Source organism: Hibiscus syriacus, unplaced genomic scaffold, assembly GCF_006381635.1.
Source record: "Hibiscus syriacus cultivar Baekdansim isolate YM2019G1 unplaced genomic scaffold, ASM638163v2 tig00003041_pilon, whole genome shotgun sequence".
In the NCBI taxonomy this organism is placed as follows: Eukaryota; Viridiplantae; Streptophyta; class Magnoliopsida; order Malvales; family Malvaceae; genus Hibiscus; species Hibiscus syriacus.
This window is the reverse complement of record NW_024061960.1, coordinates 9,047,444-9,073,373: the sequence shown is the minus strand read 5'-3', so window position 1 is coordinate 9,073,373 and position 25,930 is coordinate 9,047,444. Positions and strand designations below refer to the sequence as shown.

General features: G+C 33.7%; 2 protein-coding genes across 3 annotated transcripts; one reads left to right on the top strand and one right to left on the bottom strand.

Moving 5' to 3' along the window:
* Positions 1–13,687: 13,687 nt before the first annotated feature.
* Positions 13,688–15,464, bottom strand: LOC120167445 (zinc finger CCCH domain-containing protein 15-like). The gene is made up of 3 exons (XM_039176462.1): positions 15,387–15,464; positions 14,682–15,283; positions 13,688–14,345 (listed from the first exon to the last, which is right to left on the bottom strand). The coding sequence occupies exons 2-3, from the start codon at positions 15,258–15,260 to the stop codon at positions 14,019–14,021; spliced, it is 906 nt and encodes a 301-aa protein (XP_039032393.1). The 5' UTR covers positions 15,261–15,283; positions 15,387–15,464; the 3' UTR covers positions 13,688–14,018.
* A 7,901-nt stretch (positions 15,465–23,365) lies between these two features.
* Positions 23,366–25,782, top strand: LOC120171865 (dendritic arbor reduction protein 1-like). Of its 2 annotated transcripts, XM_039179497.1 has the most exons (4): positions 23,369–24,608; positions 24,708–24,926; positions 24,981–25,465; positions 25,502–25,782. In XM_039179497.1, exons 1-4 carry the CDS (start codon positions 23,389–23,391, stop codon positions 25,552–25,554), a joined length of 1,977 nt encoding a protein of 658 aa, XP_039035428.1. In that variant the 5' UTR covers positions 23,369–23,388; the 3' UTR covers positions 25,555–25,782. The 2 variants fall into 2 exon arrangements, with proteins under 2 accessions (XP_039035426.1, XP_039035428.1); XM_039179495.1 differs by having other exon boundaries at positions 23,366–24,608; positions 24,708–25,782.
* Positions 25,783–25,930: the final 148 nt, after the last annotated feature.

The following is a 25,930-nucleotide window of genomic DNA, read 5'->3' as shown; positions in this document are numbered from 1 at the left end:
TCACTGATAACAAAAACCGGACCAAATGCAACTGCTTGTTGCATTGTAAAGAATTCTGCTTCATGTTTCCAAATGGGTTTTTAGTGGATTCTTTTGTTGTGGTCAAAATAATTTGAAAAAAATACGAGATAGGCACCTTCACTGAAGGGTGAATTGGAAGCCATTCTGAACTTCATCAGTTTTGCCATTGTTTCCCAAAAAAACGCATCAGTTGCACCTTTAGACGTTGCAGTCATATACTTATATTTCAGAATCTAAAACTGCAGAAAATGACTCGTTGTTGCTGGAAGAATCACTTTGAAAATAAAAACTGCAACCCACTTCATTGCCAAAAGCAATAGCTCGTACCATATGGAAATCCCTTGCTGGAAATGCAGTTTTTATAGGTATTGCCATATGCATATACTACATATAATTCTTATGTTTAATTCATTTTGGTAAGACTTGATACAATTGTCTCACACATTGGATCCTTTCTTATCTGCAGCTTTGTGAATTTCTTAATAAAAAGCCATAATAGTTCAAGCTATCAATATGAGTTGGTTCTTGCATTCATCTTATTTTTGAAGATCGCAGAACAAATAGCTCAATGACAATGGTATTTCGGTGCTCAGATGATCAGAATAAAGGTTTGTGTTGTACTAACCAGGGGCGGATGCATATGGCCACATAGGGGGCCAAATGCACACCCATTATTTTAGATTAGATATTCAATATAGTTCAATATATTAAAAGAAGAAGAAAAAAATAAGAAATTTTGTATACCCATTATATTGAAAAGAAGACTATTAAAATTTTTGTACTCCCATTTCTAAATTTTTGGATCCGCCACTGGTACTAACCAATTTTGTTGGTCCCGACATCAAGTAAAATCATAAATTTCATTAATGGAAAGTTTCTTAATGTTGAATAACAAATGTCATATTTGTGTCCTATTAAGTTCGGCAGCAGGAGCCGGAAATTAAAGGCTTGAGCTTACACATACTGTAGACATGGGTGGTATAAAACTTATGCAACATCAAAAAACAAAATGATATCAGTCTTCAAGTGGGAGATTGTTGAAAAGTCAAGCAAGTAGGCCAAAACTTTCCACAATTTTAGTGGGTGATTTCGGTGGAAATCTTTCGGTGCATGTGCAACTGAAAATTGGTTGTTTTTGTTGAAAAAAATGGCAAGGGAAAAATTGCAATTAGTCCATGGACTTTAGGGTATTTATAATATTAGTCCTTAAGCTTCAACTATAAATACCCTAACACATTTAGCTTCAAAATCACCCCAAATCATTTCTTTCTTCCAATACTAAAGAGTTTAGAGAGTTTTCTTATGAGTTGTGAGTGTTTTATAAACACCTGTAAATTTTCTCTCTTTAGTAAAAGATATGTAGTAGTCCGAAGACGTATGCATAATTGGTTGAACTCCGTTATCAATTTCGGGTATTATTTTTCCGCTTTTATTTCGCATTCTCACTAATCTGGTTATAGGGAAATTATTCATTTTCGTTTTATTTCCCAACAACTGGTATCAAGAGCTTTTGGTGGTGACTTTTTTCGGTTTTTCTGCGAGGTTACTATTCATGTGAATAGTGAATTTCATAAATAGTAAAATTTGGTCGGCGATACAAATTTGTCGACGGAGGTGTTTTAATACACGGTGGTTCGCAGGAATTGTCAGAAACGATCCAAAAGAAGTCATATTCGAGTGGGAGCGATGGCTTTGAGAAACGAAGTGAATGAGCTCAAGAGGGAGCTACTCATATGCAAGGGAGCAATGAGTGAATGGGATGCGCTCAAGACCTTATTGGAAGGACTTAGACAAGGGACGATGCTCGGGGGAGAGCAAGGAGATGCCCAGAGACTTTCGAAGGTCATAGCTGTAGCCGGAAAGCTGACTGAGCTTACGGGAGTCAAGCCAAGTAGCGATGTGTCATTCAGGCCCATGCCCAGAGATAAATGCAACGATGGGGGAGACTTGGAAAAGATGCAGCAGGAAAATGGTAGAGAAAGCTCTTCGAATGGCCATAGTGAGCCAACGACTGTTCGTATCCAAGGAAAGCCATCGGGAAAGAATGGCAAGGCTAAGTCCGATTTAAAGAAGAAGGGGAGCAAGGAAAAATTGAAGTGTTGCTTCTGTGATGGTCCTCATTTGATTAGATGATGTCCCGAGAAGCGTCGCCTTACAGCCATCATGAAGAGGATGGAAGAAGGAGAAGTAACAGGAATTGGCGCAGTCACAAGTGTTAAAGCTACCAAGCCAAGAAAAAGACTTGGCCTGATTGATGGGATCAATGCGGCCAAGCAAGGATCGAGACGAGGTAAGGCTGTTGATGTTGAAGCAGCCAAACCTGGAAGAAATCCCAAGATTGCGAGTATCCAAGCAATTAAGACAGGGGAAAGACTTGGTGAGGCTACATGTTCCAAAGTAGCCGAATCAAAGAGAAAGAGTGGTGCGACTACAAGTTCTCAAGTAGTCAACCCAGAATTGAAACGTGACGAGACTACGGGTGTTAAAGCAGTCGAACACAAGAAGGGACCCGGTGTGATAGCAAGAGATAAAGTCGTCAAGCCGAGGGTGCAAAGTGAGCAAGTCTGCTCACAGTATGCCAGGATGGAGGTGTGGTCTAAGTTGAGGCGTCTCAGGTATAAAGGGACACTTAAGGAGTATGTGAGTCGATTCAGAAAACTCATGCTCAAAGTCCTAAGTTTGACTGAAGAAGTTGGATTCTTCACCTCATGTTCGGATTGAAGCCATGGACGAAGAGAATGTTGGAGCGAAGGGAAGTCAAGGAGTTGTCTAAAGCCTTGACAACCGCTGAGTCCATCAAAGAATTTGGAGTCAAGAAGAACAAGACTTCCAAAGCAAAGCCGAAAGCCGAGGGTAGTAGGAAGAGATTCCGTGATGAAGCCAAGTCAGAGGATGAGGAATGTTGTTCCTCGAGTGGCAGAGAAAATCACTCAATAATGAACCAGATGGTGAGTCTGGGGAAGATGTGTGTTGTTCCTCGAGTGTCAAAGATGCTAAGTTGAGGGTAAGAGTCGAGCAAACGAGGGGGTACAAACTTAAGATGCCAGAAGTGTTGCAAAATTACCCGATGAGAGCCGAGTCATCCAAGGTGATGGATGAGCCCAAGATCGAGTTATCTAGAGAAGAAGACGAACCCAGGATCGAAGAGGCGTTGAGAGTTGGCTCAATAAGGTTCATTTCTGCCAAGGCGAGTAGAAGCCAAGTGCAAGAAAAGTTATCCGTGTAACACCCCCAACCCGTATTCGACCCGGATACGAGTCCGAAGTGTCACATTGTCTTTTCAAACATTTATTCATATAAAATAGTGAGTAATTTAAAAACTTTTATAACATTGAACTTATTCAAAATGTTTACAAAACTATTCAGAGCTTATACAATATATTCTTTTGATTACATGCCAACTAAAACTTTATTTATTAAAATACGTATTATTCACCTCTTTTCTGATCTGACATTTGGTAAGGAGAACTGACCTGTCTTGCTCCTTATTGCTCTTTACTCTTCTCGAAACCTATGTGTGAAACAATCACACGCTAAGTCGTTGAATTAGTGAGGCATATAAACATATAATAAAAACCATAGAACATTTCATATAACAAAACACATACCTGTACAAATACTATCATTATCATTAACATATCTATCATATAATAACATACATTTTTCCAATCAATACCCATTTCATCCGATGAATATGTATTCTAAACATTTGATCATGACATTTCAATATGCATGTATCTATTACACGATAACATATATAATCATATCATGCACATACGAAACTTACCTTCTTGTACCACTTTCACTTTAAAGTTTGTATTTCAATTACCCATGTATATTATTGAGAATAGAGGTATGTGAGTACATTGAGGTTGTGCACTAATGCTGTCACCACAGCTCGTATCAATTCCCTCATGGGGCACCGAACCTTAGTTCAGTATTTGTCCCGTAGGACCACTGTATATGTCTCGTAGGACCACTATGTCCCGAAGGACTACTCCTTAAGAACCACATACATAATACAATGGCTCCAATAAGTGTACCGAAGTACTACATATAGGTTCCACATAATTACATACATGTCCCGAAGGACCACGTAGAACCCTCGACTCTTGGCATGCCAACTATACCTATAGCTCTCATATCATATACTATGGGCATTATTCTTATGTTTCATATCACTTGTTCCTTTTCTTCTGTCACATACCATATGTATGTGTGAACATACATCTCATATCATATAACCTTTATCTCAAGTGCATGTAATCACGTATTACATGTAATCACGTAGATCATTTCATATGGATTATATCATTTCTCATTTTTCATGTAAACACACATGTCATATCTTATTCACATATGTTCATATATACATCATATATCACATAGAATAACATATAAACTTATACATATATTCATGTACATACTTTCATATAGTTCGTCTATCAATGCCCTATAACTTATCTCACATTATTTATATCCTGGTTTCATATATTTACTTAATTCAATTTCACATAACTTGTTACCTATATATATTCTTATAACTTATCATCACATAACTCCCATAACATCTTCCTATAGCTTCATAGATCTTTACTATATAACTCATATATTACATGTTCATTTAAGCCCATAACTCTTCCCATATAGCTTATCTTACATGTTCATATAATCACTTCTGTCAATGTCTCCTAATTTATATATTATTTTCATATTGTCCTATAGGTCAATGTTATTTAACTTGTCTCACTTTTCATTTCATCTCATAAGTTGGTTATACTAATTCTCATATATTTAACTCGTGTAATTTATATCTTGTTATTATATCTTCAACTAGACCTATATCCACATGTTCATAATCACATATGTCTATGTCGTTTAACTTATCATTTATATCTATATCATCTATTTTATATCATTTTCTCTTGCTATCACATAAGTCCTTGCTATTTTTACATAGTTCGTGATCATATAGTCAATTATAATAGCATATGTTTATCTTATTTAATATCATATAGTTCTTTAACTCATGTCTTATATCACATATTTATATTATAAACTTATATAATCACATATACTATTTAAACCAGTTCACATAGCTTATCACACTAACATATATTCATTCAATTCATGTAACATATGCAATACATATAGCATATGTACCCAATTTCATGCACTCATGCAAACATAAGAATCACAATTCAAATAACATTTTTAGGAGTCCCTTCTTACCATAGTGACTCCATCACTGGTTCATCGCAAGCCAATGTTTATTTGATACATAAGTACAATTTAAATTGCACTCACCTTAGCTTTGCTTTGATTTGAATCAATCCTAATCCTTCGATTGTTCCGGAAGAAGCTTACTTTTAGTATCTACATAATCCCACATGGATCTATATCAGTATTATAACTAATATACTCTAATGGTTCACTCTTTAGACTAAGAGAAAAGTCAATTTCATCTTTTAATGAATGTATGCATCGATGCACTACTGATGCATCGGTGCATAAAATGTATTCGATGTTGTATTATTACTGGGATGCATCGATGCATGCCTTATGCATCGATGCACTAATTGCATTCGATGTTTCCTTATTAATAGGATGCATCGATGCACTATTGATGCATCGATGCACAAATTGCATTCGATGTATTTAGTTTAAAAGAGTGCATCGATGCACTACCAATGCATCGATACACCTTCAAACAATTTCTGGGTTTTAACATTGATGCATCGGTGCACTATGAATATGCATCGATGCACTCTGTCCAGAACCTCCTTTTGAACCCGAAAAACCCTTCTTTTTGGATTAAATCCTTCATATTTCAACCCCTTTCATATTCCTAACTTTCATATACCTAATTAAACTCATTAATATTCATTTATCTCATCTTTAACCTTAATATCCTCTCCTCTTTAGGAATTTCAAGAATCATACCCTATTTTCCACATGTTTCAAATCCAATTCTAACACTTAATATTTCTTAATTAAGCTGATGGCAAGTCAAATCCAACTTTAGAACTTCAAAAACCTTTCTATAACAAAAGTTCATTTATAAACCCTTAATAGAAATTCCTTTCTAATTCTATCTCTTTGGTGTTTTAAACTTATATAAGCTTTCCTTAAGCTTATATAACCCTCAAAGACTCAAATCCAACTTAAAACTTTCAAGAAATCAAAAGCTAAATCAAACTTACCTTTGCTCTTGGCTTCCACGTGAAGAAGAAGAAGAAAGGAGAAGAAAATTCTGGAGAATTCTCTCCCTTTCCACGTGTATATAATTCCATTTTTTTCCTTAAATGATCAAATGACCATTTTACCCTTTATTTCCTTTAATAATTACTAAATAACCTTCATCATATATATCCAATAATCATTGAACTACTTCATTCTTCTACTTTAGTCATCAAATTCTGAAACTTTACAATTTTGGTCACTAACCCATAATTTGGGATGTTACAAATCTCCCCTCCTTTAAAAAAAATTCGTCCTCGAATTTTCACTACACATCCTTAAAAGGACATATCTTCTAACGTTCTCATGCTGCTTTCTGAACTTAATCTTTTGTATCATCTTTAATAACTTGGTTCTTATCTTTTCAATTATTCGACTAACTTTTTACTTTATATCTCCTATCATGTCACTTATCAGATAGACAATAACATTAATTCTTATTACTCAAACTCATAAATCAATCAAATTCCTTGTCAATCTTCAATTGTCTTTCAAGAATCACCAAACTTTTATTTCATCCTTACTTGACTGACTCCAAAACTTCCTTAATACATATAAATCTTTATTCATTTCTCTGACTACATCCACTTGACTAAGAAACATAACCTTAAATCTTCATCATAACTGATTAAACATAGACTTTACAAATTCAAACAATCTTTTCACATCATCCTACACATTTTTATTTACCTCCATATCGACTTATCATCTACACTTCCATAAAATCTTTCTCATATCTGATCCTTTAAACTCAACCATTTTCATTTCTTTATTTATATATCCTTTTATAATCAAGATCTTCTTATACATAACTAAACCATATCATGTCCTTCATACTCCCATATTCTTTTATATCTCGTACACTCATTTCTGATTACTGATCTTCATTGCATCGTCATAACTTTGATAATCCTCTTTACTTATACAAACCTCATTCTTTACCATCTCATATACATTCTTTGCAGCCGGAACTATTTCAACAATTATCAAATCTCAATACTCATTTCACCCATTTAATATACTTTTCCCCGCTTCAATCTTCATAAGTTCTAACAAAACTTTTAACCTAATTCTCGAAGGTTGTCTTTAACCCTGGCTTATTATCAATTAAATCCTTGTTTAATCTTTCAGTACTAGACTATACTAACTGAGTCTGTCTGACTCTCATCGGATTTGATTCTCTGGCAGAGAATGCAACTAATTCACACCTTGTCTGAAATTGAAAACCAGAATCTCTACATCTCTTTGATGGTACTGAACTCTATGAAGCACTAATTCGCTTAATCATATGAGATTTTTATTCTCCAAACTTTTCATTCTGATCTCTTTCTCTTTAAAGCTTTAACACAATTAACCATTTCTTGAAACGAGAACAAATTCAAAACATTCAACATTTCTTTTAGTTAAAAGCGCAAGTCCTAAACAACCAATCACATGTATCATTTTCAATCGAATTTAACTCGGCAGCAAAACTGATTAGCTTATTAAACTTACAATCATACTCATACAAGGTGTAATTCACTTGTTTCAATTTCGGGCATTCCAGTTTCATCTGTCTTATAAGCTGGTGATCAATGTACTTATTCTTTAATTCTCTTACAAATTCTCACTGCATCATTTGATATTTTCAACGTACTTATGATGGCACTTGTCCATCATATTCTAACTTACCAAAGTAGTAACAAAACTACTCAATTCAACATCTCCACTTTGAAGAAATGAAAAAGATCTATAACAATATAACCTTCCTCAAATCCACCCTTGAACTTGGGTGCTCGCAACTTTATCAACTAATTTGATACATTCATTCTATGAGTTAAAGAAGTATAAATTGAAAATACATCAGAACATTCTTCAATCATGAAGAATAATTTTCCAAATTTTATACAGGCATTTCCTGAGGTGTTCGCTCTTCTCCCTGCCTGGCCAGGGCAGGTGAATGCTATTACCTTCAGGTTTATTACCTTTCACTTCTTTCAAAGCTCTTATTATAATACTTCTATTATTACATAATAATCTATTTTTTATTAGCAAGACAGCATACTCCTTACACTATCAGATCAGAATTTTTTCACTTTGAGTTGGCATGTACACTTTTTAAAACACTTCTGACTTCGATTTAAGCCTAGAATCGGCTAAACCGTAGCTCTGATACCATTAAATGTAACACCCCCAACCCGTATCCGACCCGGATACGAGTCTGAAGTGTCACATTGTCTTTTCAAACATTTATTCATATAAAATAGTGAGCAATTTAAAAACTTTTATAACATTGAACTTATTCAAAACGTTTACAAAACTATTCAGAGCTTATACAATATATTCTTTTGATTACATGCCAACTAAAATTTTATTTATTAAAATACGTATTATTCACCTCTTTTCTGATCTGACATTTGGTAAGGAGAACTGACCTGTCTTGCTCCTTATTGCTCTTTACTCTTCTCGAAACCTACGTGTGAAACAATCACACGCTAAGTCGTTGACTTAGTGAGGCATATAAACATATAATAAAAACCATAGAACATTTCATATAACAAAACACATACCTGTACAAATACTATCATTATCATTAACATATCTATCATATAATATCATACATTTTTCCAATCAATACCCATTTCATCCGATGAATATGTATTCTAAACATTTGATCATGACATTTCAATATGCATGTATCTATTACACGATAACATATATAATCATATCATGCACATACGAAACTTACCTTCTTGTACCACTTTCACTTTAAAGTTTGTATTTCAATTACCCATGTATATTATTGAGAATAGAGGTATGTGAGTACATTGAGGTTGTGCACTAATGTTGTCACCACAGCTCGTATCAATTCCCTCATGGGGCACCGAACCTTAGTTCAGTATTCGTCCCGTAGGACCACTGTATATGTCTCGTAGGACCACTATGTCCCGAAGGACTACTCCTTAAGAACCACATACATAATACAATGGCTCCAATAAGTGTACCGAAGTACTACATATAGGTTCCACATAATTACATACATGTCCCGAAGGACCACGTAGAACCCTCGACTCTTGGCATGCCAACTATACTTATAGCTCTCATATCATATACTATGGGCATTATTCTTATGTTTCATATCACTTGTTCCTTTTCTTCTGTCACATACCATATGTATGTGTGAACATACATCTCATATCATATAACCTTTATCTCAAGTGCATGTAATCACGTATTACATGTAATCACGTAGATCATTTCATATGGATTATATCATTTCTCATTTTTCATGTAAACACACATGTCATATCTTATTCACATATATTCATATATACATCATATATCACATAGAATAACATATAAACTTATACATATATTCATGTACATACTTTCATATAGTTCGTCTATCAATGCCCTATAACTTATCTCACATTATTTATATCATGGTTTCATATATTTACTTAATTCAATTTCACATAACTTGTTACCTATATATATTCTTATAACTTATCATCACATAACTCCCATAACATCTTCCTATAGCTTCATAGATCTTTACTATATGACTCATATATTACATGTTCATTTAAGCCCATAACTCTTCCCATATAGCTTATCTTACATGTTCATATAATCACTTCTGTCAATGTCTCCTAATTTATATATCATTTTCATATTGTCCTATAGGTCAATGTTATTTAACTTGTCTCACTTTTCATTTCATCTCATAAGTTGGTTATACTAATTCTCATATATTTAACTCGTGTAATTTATATCTTGTTATTATATCTTCAACTAGACCTATATCCACATGTTCATAATCACATATGTCTATGTCGTTTAACTTATCATTTATATCTATATCATCTATTTTATATCATTTTCTCTTGCTATCACATAAGTCCTTGCTATTTTTACATAGTTCGTGATCATATAGTCAATTATAATAGCATATGTTTATCTTATTTAATATCATATAGTTCTTTAACTCATGTCTTATATCACATATTTATATTATAAACTTATATAATCACATATACTATTTAAACCAGTTCACATAGCTTATCACACTAACATATATTCATTCAATTCATGTAACATATGCAATACATATAACATATGTACCCAATTTCATGCACTCATGCAAACATAAGAATCACAATTCAAATAACATTTTTAGGAGTCCCTTCTTACCATAGTGACTCCATCACTGGCTCATCGCAAGCCAATGTTTATTTGATACATAAGTACAATTTAAATTGCACTCACCTTAGCTTTGCTTTGATTTGAATCAATCCTAATCCTTCGATTGTTCCGGAAGAAGCTTACTTTTAGTATCTACATAATCCCACATGGATCTATATCAGTATTATAACTAATATACTCTAATGGTTCACTCTTTAGACTAAGAGAAAAGTCAATTTCATCTTTTAATGAATGTATGCATCGATGCACTACTGATGCATCGGTGCATAAAATGTATTCGATGTTGTATTATTACTGGGATGCATCGATGCATGCCTTATGCATCGATGCACTAATTGCATTCGATGTTTCCTTATTAATAGGATGCATCGATGCACTACTGATGCATCGATGCACAAATTGCATTCGATGTATTTAGTTTAAAAGAGTGCATCGATGCACTACCAATGCATCGATACACCTTCAAACAATTTCTGGGTTTTAACATTGATGCATCGGTGCACTATGAATATGCATCGATGCACTCTACCCAGAACCTCTTTTTGAACCCGAAAAACCCTTCTTTTTGGATTAAATCCTTCATATTTCAACCCCTTTCATATTCCTAACTTTCATATACCTAATTAAACTCATTAATATTCATTTATCTCATCTTTAACCTTAATATCCTCTCCTCTTTAGGAATTTCAAGAATCATACCCTATTTTCCACATGTTTCAAATCCAATTCTAACACTTAATATTTCTTAATTAAGCTGATGGCAAGTCAAATCCAACTTTAGAACTTCAAAAACCTTTCTATAACAAAATTTCATTTATAAACCCTTAATAGAAATTCCTTTCTAATTCTATCTCTTTGGTGTTTTAAACTTATATAAGCTTTCCTTAAGCTTATATAACCCTCAAAGACTCAAATCCAACTTAAAACTTTCAAGAAATTAAAAGCTAAATCAAACTTACCTTTGCTCTTGGCTTCCACGTGAAGAAGAAGAAGAAAGGAGAAGAGAATTCTGGAGAATTCTCTCCCTTTCCACGTATATATAATTCCATTTTTTTCCTTAAATGATCAAATGACCATTTTACCCTTTATTTCCTTTAATAATTACTAAATAACATTCATCATATATATCCAATAATCATTGAACTACTTCATTCTTCTACTTTAGTCATCAAATTCTGAAACTTTACAATTTGGTCACTAACCCATAATTTGGGATGTTACAATCCGTGTCCAATGAGTTTGCCGAGCATTTTCGTGTAGAGAACATGGCTTCAAAGACCATCTTAAGAGAAGGGTTGAAGCAGGGGCTTGCCGAGAATGTTCAAGTGAGGAACAATCCTTCAAAGACTAGTGGACAAGAGTCGAAGGGAGCCAAGACGTTGAGGGACAAGGCAACCACAAAGAAACTGCCCAATAACAAGTGGGTTTATAGGACGGTGGCTACGAACAAACTGAAGTTGTATTCAGCTTCAGTTGGCATGCTACAATAACAAGAGCAAAAATGTTGTTGCATTGATCGAGGTGTGAAGACATATTAAAATCAGTCTTCAAGTGAGAGATTGTTGAAAAGTCAAGCATGAAAAGTCGTAGGCCAAAACTTTCCACAATTTTGGTGGGTGATTTTCGGTGCATGTGCAATTAAAAATTGGTTGTTTTTGTTGAAAAAATGGCAATGGGAATATTACAATTAGTCATGGACTTTAGGGTATTTACAATATTAGTCCTTAAGCTTCAACTATAAGTACTCTAACCCATTTAGCTTCAAAATCAGCCCAAATAATTTCTTTCCCCCAATACTAAACAGTTTAGAGAGTTTTCTTGTGAGTGTTTTTGTAAACACCTGTAAAATTTCTCTCTTTAGTAAAAGATTTGCAGTAGTCCGGAGACGTATGCATAATTGGTTGAACTCCGTTATCAATTTCGGGTATTATTTTTCCGCTTTTATTTCGCATTCTCACTAATCTGGTTATAGGGAAATTACTCGTTTATTTCCCAACACTATTAAGTTTAGCAGGAGCCGGAAATTAAAGGCTTGAGCTTACACATACTGCAGACATGGGTGGTATAAAACTTTTGCAACGTCAAAAACAAAATGATATCAGTTAAGAGAGTCCAAGTCACAAATAAAATTGCTTATATCTTCTATTTTCTGTCTGTATTCTTCCCTATTCTATATTTTTCCTTCAAGTTTAAATTATTTTTTTAGAAAATAGAGATTTAAAGTTAATAAGTAAAATTTATTTTTTTCTTAACTGGGAGTCAAATGGCTGGACGTTAAACCAAATATAAAAATGTGAAATATGTTATTCAACATTAAGAAACTTTACATTAATGATATTTATGATTTTAATGTACTACAAGTTCGGATTTAATAAAATAATGTATTTTCTTTTACGTTTATATGTTGTTTTGTTTTTATTCGTTCTTTTGATCATGGGTTTGGTGTGCTTCAGTCGCATCCCAAAAGCTTGTTTGTTTCTTAGGGTGGTAGGAATCCTACTCTCCTAAATTTTTTATTCGACCCTAATTCAAACTTGTGTTTGGAATCTCATCCTTGATAGTTTTATTATGGCAAAAATATATATATAGGAACCTCCTTTTATCTCCATATAGTTAGATGTGTCAAAATAAGAAAGTGGTAATATTTAAAAAAAAATTGAGGTTTTGAATCCAATGTGATTTTTTATTAGACCCTAATCCAAACTTAGTATCTCATTATATCACGAGCCTCAATTGAAGTTGTTGGTGTGTTTTCCCTATCATTGTAATCTCATCCTTGGATAGTTTTATTATGGTAAAAAGATATAGGAAACTCTTTCTAATTCCATATAGCATGTGTCAAAATAAGAATAATGAGGTAATAATTCTTTAAAAGAAATTGAGATTTTAAATCCAATGTGATTTTTGATTCGACCCTAATACAAACTTAGTGTCTCATTATATCACGAGTCCCAATTAAAGTTGTTAATTTGACTTCCCTATATTTTGTAATCTCATCCTTGGATAGTTTTATTATGGTAAAAAAATATAGGAACCTTTTTCTACCTCCATATAGCTAGATGTGTCAAAATAAGAATGAGGTACGTAATAATTCTTTAAAAAAAATTGAGGTTTTAAATCCAATGTGTAATAGTAATTTACTCTTGAAAACGAGAAACTGTATGCCACATGTTTTAGTAAGAGGGGAAAAGCTTATCCAATAAAAGTTTCAAGAGGCTAATGACATGAATATCGACTCCAAAGAAGATGTTTATTTTGCCAGACTCCAAGAACGTCATTACCATTAATGGCCTCTTTTGGTTGAACTGTTGTTTGGTTTAAGCGCACCGAACTTCCCAGCTAGTCCTCATGCTACTTGAAGTAACAAACATATTTCAGAGACGTTAAAAAAAAGGATGAATATCCCTAATCACCTCCACAAACCTCCCTCTATCCGGGGAAACAAAGCCTCTACTAATTCCCGTCTTTCATAACTTTTTCTTCTTTTATGATTCTGATTTCGAAATTTAATGTGTTCATCGTACCTTTATTATTTTTCTAATATATGAACATCTGCAGCTGATGGAATAGGCTTATCTGATTCTGGCCTTTAGGTGGCCAACGGCCTTCTCCTGTTCAGTAAGTGCGTGACGGAAATGGCATCGATGGCCGTAAGGACAGACATTACCAGCAAGGACCATCCTGCAGACCTCAGTCTTGTATCGAGGGTGGCGTATTACAGGGCGGAGCTCTTCAATACTGTGAGCGAACTGGCAGTAGTCACCATATGGACACGCACCAGTCTCTTGCCATTTGTTGCAGAGCTCTGTCTTTAACATGCCTTGGTTGTATACTTCCAGTTCGAGTGGCTCTTCTTCCTCCTTCCCTCCTTGCACGTAAACCTTCTGCTTCACATTCGCCTAAAAAAATTAATCAGCAGATCTATTATAAGGATTTAACTAATTAGAACAAAAAACAAATGTAATTCTATTACTGATATTAATGACAGACAATATAAGCTTAGTTGCTTCTAAAATAATTCATTGCCAAGTCAGAGAAAGGCATTCATTAAATAAAATAAAATAAAAGTCAATATAATTAATGGTGCCCATTCCTTTGTTTTGCTGCGAGAAAAATATTACTGGAACTTAAATGGCAGAATAAACAAAATACACAACAGTAAACTGGAAATTATGAATTTGAAATCCAAACATAAATAAGAAGAAAAATTAAAAGAATGTTAAAATTAAACTCACAGCTCCACTGATCTGTTGAGAAGCATTTGCAGTTGCGGTCCGAGTTAATCCCCGAGTTTTACCACGATGGCTCGCTGCTCCAACTTTACTCATCATCTTCAGATATCCATTAGACCTAACGGATATGCTCTTAGGCAACATAACCCTCTCAAAATCCACTTCATCTTCCACATCAGAAACTTCTTCCTCTTCTACACCGTCACCACCGAGACAGAGTCCTCCCAAAGCGTTCACCAACTCAAACGGCGTGGTGTTGTAATCATAGGATGCAAAGTGGTCCTGGACTGAGGCTTGGATCAGTACGCCGAGTTGCTTGTTGAGGTCGCAATTGACTGATCTCAGACAAGTATTCTCTTGGCGGAGTGATTCGGCTTCTTTTGCAGCTTCGCGGAAGCGCGCGAGGCAGAGGCTGTGGCGGTTAATCATATCTTGATGCTGTTGCATGAGGAGACGGGGATTATATAGAGCGAAGAGAGAGGCGGCAGCGGCGGAGGAAGAGTAAACTCCGCTGCCGGGGTGATCGTTCGATTGTCTGGCTGTGAGGTCAACGTATGCGGTTGAAACATTGTCGTTTTGCATTTGCGATTGAATGTACTGAAAGCCTGAAAAATAATTTAAAAAATGCAGTCATATCAAACAAAAACAAAGAGCAGAAAGAGATTAAGCGAGAAAAAGGCATTGAATCGGGGCAAATTTGACGCTCACCTGAACCTTTAAAGAACACTTCTGGAATTCTAATTAGAGCAGAGGGAGAGGTATTTGTGGTTTATTTTTTCCTTTTCGTTTTGTTTGGATGGAGAGAAATTATAATGAAAGCCAAAGGAAGAAATCTGATAAATGGGTTTGTTGAAGAAAGATTTGGAGGGAAAAGGTGGGCCCTCCGTGAATCGAAGAGAAAGGAATTCCGGAATCAAAACCGTTAAAATAAGCACATTACAGAATTACCCTTTTGTCCACATCTAGTCTTTGCAACATTTTACCAGTGTCACCCCTGTATTTCAAACATCTTAAATCACTCGTTATGGGTATTTAAGTCATTTAATATAAAACAAAATTGAAGATCAAAATTCCACATCATAAATGAATAAACAAATTATGTATAAATAAAGGACACTATTGTGTTACGTTAAATGAAAGGATTACAAGTTAACCTAAGCAAATCTAATTAATCAATTTAATTTATTTATAATTTATTTTTTAAAGAAAAACGGTGTCGTCTAAAAGGCCAGGGAAGCTGAATTAATAAAGGGGTAATGGCCCAGTAGCAGTTAGAGAGGCATTTGATTTGCTTGTAATAGAAGTTAATTTAATGGTGGGTTATTGTGTATGTGAAGTTTTAAAGAAATTTCAAGTCATCAAGTGAGATTAAGACATATAAGCCATTTGGGAAGAACCAAGGAAGCCATCATTTGATTGCTTCTTTATCACAACTATAACTACCTCCTATATCATATCTAATTAAATCTCTTAATTGGTTTCATAATATTAAAGAAAAAGAAAGAAAAATATAGAGTATATATATATATATTAATTAGGGTGTTTATTATAGCATCTATATAAGATGTTAGAATTACCCGATGATTTTTATAAAATACTTGGATCATTCAACAATTTTAAAAAATATGTGAATAAGGGTGTCTTCTCGAAGCTCCATGCATGCATGATAGCAGGGATAGCTGACAACGCTCTCGTAGTTGTCAGGTGATCCATATGTGCAAACACCCTAGTTGAAGAAATCACATTGATCACAAAACTACTTCTAAAAGACATCTACATCATCAGACAATTTTTGGAGGATCATCAATTATTCCTTCTATCATGTATGCATGAAATCTGAGAAGACACCTTGTAATCTGTGGGTTTTTAAAATCGTAGAGTGATTTTGATGTCTTCCACAAATATTGTAGCAAACATCTTAGTTAAAAAATAAATTTTGTTCACTGATATATTTTTCTAATACATTAGTAGAACAAGGGTAAACTATACTAATGATCATTAATGTTTGGGTAAGTTTTCATTTTTTCCACTGAAGTTTCAAAAGTAACAAATTGGTCATTAACATTTTCGATTTATAGCAAATTATTCACTCCACCATCATCCGTGTTAAATTGATATCGTGACAACGTTAACAAAAAAATTTATTATTTAGTTTTACCCCTAAACTACTGCAAAAACATCAAATAAGTTCTTGAATAATTATTTTATATCTAATTTACCTCAAAACTTTCTAATTTCTATTTTTCCCCCAAACACTCCACCACTTCCTGCTGCGACACTACAAGCATTGGAAGAACAATTGGAATATCTTCTTAAGTAGCTCTTTAGTTTCAGCACCGAAAACTGCCTTTGCGAACTCTTTCACCATTTTTGGAAGGCTTACAAGCCGTAGATAGAATCAAATCCTCCATTAAAATGGAAACAACAAGCTTTGTGTATAAGTCGTGATGCATTCATTCTGGCAGTCAAGTATGGATTGCCCATTTGATCAACCAATAAGATAAGAAAAAATAGGAAGAGTTAACTATAGGTCTATAAACATCAACTGCCATCATAATTTCTGCAGCAGATTCCAGAAGAGTCTCTGTTATTTGGGAATCTTCAGTAGCTGCCAGAGCATTTTTAATCGTACCCAAAAAGTTTTCCTCACTGCTTTTACATGAAGCATTCCCATCTGAAAATAGAAAACTCAGTATTGGATCTTGAAGGAATGAATTAATCTGAATGCAGAATGCTTCTCTTGTGGACTTCTTTCTGTTGAGCAACGGAAAATCAATGCATTTCACCCACTCTGTTCTCAATTTAAGCAGAACATCCTGAGGGCCACGTAAAAGGATCCTTCGAATAGCTGTAACACATGCAAGTTGAACATTTTAGGAAGACTCATCGTGAAGTAGATTAATATATAAAGAATGAAGATAAACAAAATTAAAATTGTCACCACTCCCCAAGCTATTTAATCCCTGCGGGAGGATGATTTTATAATTTGGCTCATCATTGTGCAAAAACACTTCTATCACACTTTGAACACCAAAATCCTTGTAGCAAACAATCTAATGTCTCGATCTGTTTCACATATTTGATATGTAAAAATAGTCTGCATGAACATTTTTCTATTCCATCGACACCATGGGAAGATCCATATAGGCATGATTAAAACCCAAGACAGTATGGAATCACTTTCCTCACCTTTTCATGCTTATCTTTCTCCAAGGACCCGTTTTGTAAGGAAGGTGAATCAAATATAGTGGAAGTGATGGGGTGCTTGAAAGAAAATGGAAACTAGAAAGTTTTTTTTTTTTTTTTATAAATTAGATATAAAACCATTGTTTACGGACCTATTTGATGTTTTAGCAGAAGTTTAGGGTAAAAGTAAATATTAGCATTTTTGTTAACGCTGCCACATCATAAATTTAATGGATGATAGTAAAGTGACCGTTTTGTTATAAATCGAAAACGTTAGTGATTAATTTGTTACTTTTACAATGTTAATATAAAATTAATAATTTACTCAAATATTAATGACCATTGGTGTAGTTTACCCTTAAAACAATTTTACCCGAACAAACCCTCAATCTTCAAATCAAAAGCTCTCTCGTTATATTTACAAGCAACAAAAATCTTATTCTCTCTTACATTATCTAATAACTAGGTTTACGGGACGGTTTGTGCCAACTAAAGGAGAATGGCGGACTCGGGTTTAAGGACATAGCCAAATTCAATATATCTCTCTTGGCAAAGCAAGGTTGGCAATTGTTTATTAACCCGTCCTCTTTGGTGGGACGTTTTTTTGCGTGCAAAGTCCCTTTTTATGGCATAAAAGCGATCAGAATTCGAACACGTCGCGTTTTACTGTAACTTTAACATTTGAAATCTAAGTTTAATTAAATCAGAATAAGATATGTGCCTATCCAATCCAAAGACTATAACACCTTTGGGCAAGAGAAATAATTAATTGAATTGAAGAGGTCGATTTCCCCCCTCCCCTCTCATTTATAACTAAGAAATGCTCTTCTTTAGTCTTAACAAAACAAAACTGAATTGGATAAGAGTTGTCATAGTTGAATGTAGAAGTACAAACATAATTAAATTATAATATTTTGAAATATTTATACATGAAATCTAACCGTTTCAATTATCATCGTACAAAAAGATCGAGACTATTTTTTTCCTTTATATCTACATTATGAATTGCACTATCCTTGCACAAGTTAAGGTATCAAATTCTCAAGTTTCCAGTAGGTTATCCCTCAAAGATCTTAAGGCGAAATTCTTCGTTGGATGAAGTGTTTTTGTAGCCCAATTCATGATTTGTTCAACAGCCCATTTCAAGTTTACTTAAACACTACATTCAATGCTCCAAGGGAGGATGATTGCATAAGAACTCTTCCTTTTAGGACGCCCAGATTGATTTTAAGGAGATTAAATTCGTATTTTATTGTATTATTTACATCATTGCTTAATTCTTATTGGATAAGGCACGTCATTAATAATATACAAAAATAAATATCATAAACACATCAAATGACAGAGGTTCATTATAGGGACAATCTTCCCTACCTAATTTATTCCTTTCATAAACGTCATGATTTAAACATGTGACATTACCTAAAGAATCTAATGTTTCATCTTATTAGACCAACTGGTTATTGGTGCAGGACAAAAGATTTCAAATGTGAACTTGTTTCACGTTAATGAAAATAAAATAAACTATATGTTTAGTATCACAACAATAATTTTTCTCCTTTTGATCATTATTTTTTAAAAAATTATACCTAATTTTTAGTTTTAATTTTTTAGTGATATTGATAGGTTTTTTAATTTATTTAAATTTTTAACTGTGAATGATAAAAAAATCAAAACTATATAATTAAAAAATATTAATTAAATGACCAAACATAACAAAAATAATGGTTAAAATATTAAAAATATAATTATCTATATATATATATATATATAGTTGGGTTCAATTGCATTCCCAGTCGGCCTATCCTCAAATGTGACGTGAAGATTCTGGTTCTAGAAAATGAAACGTTAGACCATCAGAATACAGAACAAGAGCATCTGATTCTTGTAACCATGAATTTAAATTTTGATGGGAAATGATCACGTACAATAATCTTAATATACGGTTAAAGATATATTATCGATTTTATTATTATTTAAAAAATAAAATAAGTAAAAATATCTAAAATATTATTATTTTTACCTATTTTATTATTTTTTATTAATTTTATTATTGTTAGACATTTTATTTGAAATGTTAAAAAATATTGATATTTAAGGTAAAAATAATAATTTTTTAAATATTTTTTTATCAATTTTTTTATTTAAATAATAATAAAATCGATAATACCTTTTTTAAATATATATTAAGGATACCGCACTTTGTAACTCCCCCCATTGCATTTGGCTAAGCCTTTTCCACTACTTTACAGCGCTGCACCTCTTCTTCCACCGCCTGACAGATCATTCCCGCTTCGCCCAATGCCAGCGCGTGCTTGTGTTGTGCCTACTACGTTTCCCGCTTCTCGACTTTTACCGGTTTACGTTATAAAATATATAATAAAATGTATAAAACCTGAATAATGTGATTGCGTCAGCCGTTGCGGCTACGTTTGGCGGTTCGGGTAAGTTAAGCTACTGTTTCGAGGTGCTTTCAATTTTCTATTTCTTTCTTTTCAAATTAACGAAACCGCGTTTCCTAAAGTTGATTTTCCACAATACCAAAAGAAAATTCTGATTTTCAACGTCTACTTTGGTTGCGTATAGTTTTTATTCTCCTCCTTTTTAAATTTAACTCAATCGTTGATGTATTTCTATATTAATTAAAATTATTATATGTTATCCATTACAAATTTATATTAATATTTAAACTATAATATAAAATATGAGGTCGAATAATCTTTCAAAATAATATAAACAATTTTCATTGTTAGGATATCACTAAATTGACATTAAAAATAATTTAATGTTCTAAAATTATAAAATTTACAATAAAATAAAAAAAGAAATAAAGACAAATAATAAGACTAGAATGATAAAAGAGCTTGTTCATTAACATAAATTAATGGGTTGATAAATGAGTTTTGTTCGTAAACATAAATGAATCACACACACATATATTCATGTTCGTTCATTTATTAAATAAACATAAATTTTTTATTCATACTCGTTTATTTAGCTTAATAAACGAACGGTTCACGAACAGTTCACTCAACGTTCTAATCATTTACACCCTATAAATAGATCGAGCTAAATATGGCAATGATAAATTTAATTTGATTTGATTTTTTTTTACATAAAGTTAAATAATTTATAAGGCATCTGTTTATTTTTTTATAACTATTGTGTTTAATTCGACAATAAATTAATCAAAATGAGATACTACAATGATTTATTATAAAAGTATTATTCTAACACAATTATTTTAATTTAAATATTAGAATTCGTAATCTGAATATTACTTAAAAAAAATTAATAGTTTGGTTCATTAAATTAACTTATAACTAACGAAGACAATTGTCTTAATTACAACTTCTTTTGATTATTTTTTTCGTGGGTTGAGGCTGGAGCTTGATACTTGAGATATGCAGCCGTAACTGACTGAGGAAGGGTAGAGATAGAGAGTCGAAGTTGGTGCAATGGAAAAAGGGTGAGGTTGACTCACTGATAAGTTGAAAACTTGGATGAGGGTATGCTGAATTTGCTTCAAATAGAAAAGTCATAAGAGACAGGGAAAGGGCGCTTCTCATTTAAGTTGTCTGAACTAGGGTTATTAACGAGCCGAGTTAAGTTTGAGTATTGCAGAGTTCGACTTGATTAAAAAATGTTAAAATTGAGTTTAATTCTGTTTGAAAATTTGTGAACTTAAAATTCTTAAGCTCGACTTGAATTCAAAACAATAAACTGAAGTTCTAAAAAGTCTAAAATCAAAGAAATATCTTAATTAGTTGAAGTTCAAACTCGAATTCAAACCTTAACCTTAAGTATATAAGTATTAATATTATTAATAATTTAATTTTTTAAAAAAGTAAATTGTAATTTATTATTTTTTTAAATTGGTCACAAGTTTTTCGAGTTGAGTATCAAATAGCTCGTTTTGACTTGTTAAGAACTCGAGTCGAGTTTGAGCTCAATTTGAGTCCATTCAAGTTGAGTATTTATCAAACTTTGCTAGAATCAAACTTGAATAACTCATATTTGTCTCACCTCATTTATAATACTAGTATGCAGTGCAAAGCCATAAAATAAACTCACGATAAATTTTATAATTTTGAATATTTTTAAACAAAATAATAATTTAAATGAATTAATACAACAATTATATCGAATATAAAAATGTGACTAAATAAAGGATAACTATTGCTACCTACTTTTAAAACAAACTCACAAACTAATTTGTTTAATATATATAAATATATATTGATTAATCTGAGATAAATACAATATATTATATGTTTAAAGATAATACATAAAAAAATGATGAGCGTAAGAACTATCAAGTGACATCAATGATAAAATATAATATCTATAAGGTATATATATATTGTTAATAAATTAAAAAAAATCTAAATAAATATTTCTTTATGATTATCCCAAACTATAAAAAAGATGATGGGGTGTAGCTTCAATTATTCAAAAAAAGATGATGGGGTGTAGCTTCAATTATTCAAATATCACTATGAAACTAATTAAATATTAAAAATAATATTTATTATTAATTATTAATTAAATTGATACATTTTTATGTTATATTAAAAAGATATAAAAAACAATGTGTATAAAAAATTATACAAATTCTATTACAAAATATAAATATACGTAATACCTATCATTTCAACAATTACTTAATTGGTGACGATTTTATTATATGTGAAATTTAAAGGATATTTTAATAATTAATTAAAATGGAATATTTTTTTAGTTGAGAGGTGAATAAAAATCAATTTGAATGAAAAAAATTAAAAAAAATCATTCGACTCGAATCATAATTTAGTAAAGCCGATTCAACTTGAGAAAATTTTAAATTCGAGTTGGTTTATAAAATAAAATTCAAATAATATAATTGATTTTTAAGTTTGAATTAAGTCCTCAACTATATATGTTATATGTATGTGTGCGTGTATATATATTGTTTATGGTTATTAAAAACCTTTTAAATTGTAATCAAATAGTACTATAAACATTATAAATATTTATAAAAATAAACTCAAATAATTTAACTCAATTCAAGTCAACACAAATTTCACAAACTTGATTCAACTCAAAAAAAAATTTAAATAAAATTTGAATTATAAAATATGATTCATTAACTAGAATAATTTAATTTTTCAACTAAACTCAATCGATTATTTATTTTTTAACTTTATTTTATTATTTTAGGGCGATGGTTAGTGTCTTAACCGTTTACAGCTCTACAAAGTATCCAGGGTTAATGATAATTAGCAGGGAGTAAAGTAGCTGTCAAACCATTTGACTGAACATAGTTTTATTTTATTTCAACTTGCTATAATATAATTAAGAAAAATTATTAATACTGACATAGTGGTTCAGTTAATTTCTCCTAAATTATTTTTGAAGATACCCAAAAAGAAAAAGAAACAGCTAGTCGAAAGGCAAAACTAGGTGTTGAGTATCTACCTTACCTATATATAAAAGCATCAAATTTCTACCACCTTAATACCCTCCTTTTTCTCTCTCTCCGGAAATGGAAACCGCACCTCCGCCACCCGCGGCTGCTCCACCTCTTTCATCGGCTATCAACAATTCAGCCTTCCCCGCTGCCGCAATCCCCACCACTTATGCTGATTCCATCGATTCTTCACCACGCTCCCGACACACGGACTCATGGGAAGACCCTGCTCCTGCCCCTGCTCTCCACTTGAAGCTCCGCCTTATGTGCAGCTATGGCGGCACCATCTTCCCTCGTCCCCACGATAAAACGTTAAGTTATATCGGCGGAGACACTCATATGGTTGTGGTAGACCGCCACAATTCCCTCGCCTCTCTCCATCACCGTCTCTCCCATTCTCTTCTTCACGGCCGCCCGTTTACTCTCAAGTACCAGCTTCCCTCCGAAGATCTCGACTCTCTCATCTCCGTTACAACCGACGAAGACCTTGAGAACATGATCGAAGAGTACGACCGTACCTGTTCGCAGACCACGTCATCAAGCAAGTCCTCCCGTATTCGCCTCTTTCTTTTCCCTCTTAATCCGGAGGAGATACCGGTCTCTTCCCATTCAGTTGGGCCGATCATTAATAATTCGACCAAGTCCGATGAATGGTTTCTCAACGCATTGAATGGGTCGGGGTTGATAAACAGAGGGTTCTCGGATTCGGCTACGAACGTGAATTGTTTGTTGGGATTGGACGATGATCGTCAGGTTAATGTCGTTGAAGCTGGTTTGAAAGATGACGGGACCGGGAGTCGGAAGAATATGAATTCGAAAAACCAAGATGTTCATTCAATTCCCGATTCTCCTATGCTTGAAACTAATTCTTCATTTGGTTCAACATCTTCGTCTCCTTCGCTTGCTAACTTGCCTCCAATTCGAGTCCGCCCCGAGGACCAGAGAGAGCCTAAATTGATGGGGATTGAAGAACGGTTTGCTCAGTTTACTCTAACTTCTGGCAGCGGTGGTGGACCTGGAGGTGTGAAGCAGCAGGAGGAAGGGTTCGTGGCTTTGCCAACGTCCCCGCCTATGCCGGTGGGCATTGTTGTTCCCGGTGATGGGCTGGGTTTGACTTCAGGTGTGGTTCCCGGAGAGTATACTAATAGGGGCTTCTTCGATGATGAAAGATCCGATCATGGGGCTCCTGTTGGGTATAGAAAACCAGCAGCTCCACAGTCACTGCCTCAGCGTCTCCAAAACCAACAGAAGTCCGGCAGTGGTCATGAATTGGCTTCTCCGGATTCCGTCTCAAGGTACAGTTTTTTTAATCATCCCTGAATTCGTTTCTACTGTTTACTGTTAGAATTTTAGAAAGTGGCTGAGATGTTTTTTATGTTTGTAATTTTTAGCAGTGATAGTAGCTTTACAAATCCGTTGTCACGCCAAAAACCGATGATTTATCAAGACCCAGTTGTTCAAATCTCATCTGGGACTAACAGGGCTCCTGCAAACCCTGTCGATCCTAATTCAAACCCTCAGGTTCCGATGCAACAACCGGTTCAAGACTCTGGTTATATTTTGCAGCAACCCCAATTCGATCAGCAACAACAACAACAACAACAATTCTTACATGCTGGTGCAGCACATTACATTCAGCATCACCCCACTGGGGCAGTGCCAATCTCGGCTTATTACCCTGTATATCCTTCACAACAACAAAGCCATCATCGGCATCACACACAGATTGATCAGCAATATCCCCTGTATTATGTGCCTGCAACTCAAGCCCAAGCTTACAACATGCCTGTCCAGCAATCTAGTATCAGTGAAGCCGCCACAGCGATCCCATCCAGCCGTCCATTGACTACTCTAGCATACAGCCATATGAAAAATCCTCCTATCGCCGAACCCGAAATGACTGCTGCCACTGGAGTGTACAGGATAACAGCCACTGGTACACCACAACTTGTTCAAGTGCCAAACAATCAACATCGGCAACAATATATGGGTTACTCTCACATTCACCATCCATCACAATCGGTGGCACCTACTTCTGCCGCAACTGCTTCATATGCTTATGAATTCACTGATCCCGCTCGTGGTCAGGTATATTATACTCGGCCTCTGACTCCGCCTCCTACAATGTCTTCTCAGTACCAAACCATGACTGCAGCTTCTGCGGTAGTGTTGCCGGATGCAAATTCTCAACTTCCGGTCGATAATGTCAAGCCACAGGTCAGAACATCGCAGCCAATATAAATCATTAAAGAACGCAAACAACAATTTTGTGAAATGGTTTTGGTTTATAACTTTACATATCTTTAAAATTCTGTTTTAGTGTCTGCCTTGTTTGTGGTTATGTATTCCTGAGAGAAAAATAACTGGTGCTCTTTTACTGCTTTGTGTATTGTCATATGAAATGAAAGTCATCTGAAGATTATTATACTGTAAAAGCTTCAACTCAAAAGTATTGTGTGTTGTACTGTTAATATATACCAGTACTGTTTGAATATATCTTCTCAGACTCTCCTTTCTTTCTCTCTCTCCCTTCTTTTTCCATCTATTTTATGTTCATTTACTCATCTGCTACCCTACTTCCTTTACTATTCAACCTTTACGTCACTCACTCCCACTC

What these genes read in the sequence shown, in the direction of transcription:
- LOC120167445 (XM_039176462.1), bottom strand. Translation starts at nt 15,260, where the DNA reads ATGCAAAACGACAATGTTTCAACCGCATACGTTGACCTCACAGCCAGA. An exon ending in CTCAACAGATCAGTGGAGCT is followed by an intron (nt 14,346 to 14,681) that starts GTGAGTTTAATT and finishes TAATTTTTTTAG; the next exon opens with GCGAATGTGAAGCAGAAGGT.
- LOC120171865 (XM_039179495.1), top strand. Translation starts at nt 23,389, where the DNA reads ATGGAAACCGCACCTCCGCCACCCGCGGCTGCTCCACCTCTTTCATCG. An exon ending in TCTCCGGATTCCGTCTCAAG is followed by an intron (nt 24,609 to 24,707) that starts GTACAGTTTTTT and finishes AATTTTTAGCAG; the next exon opens with TGATAGTAGCTTTACAAATC.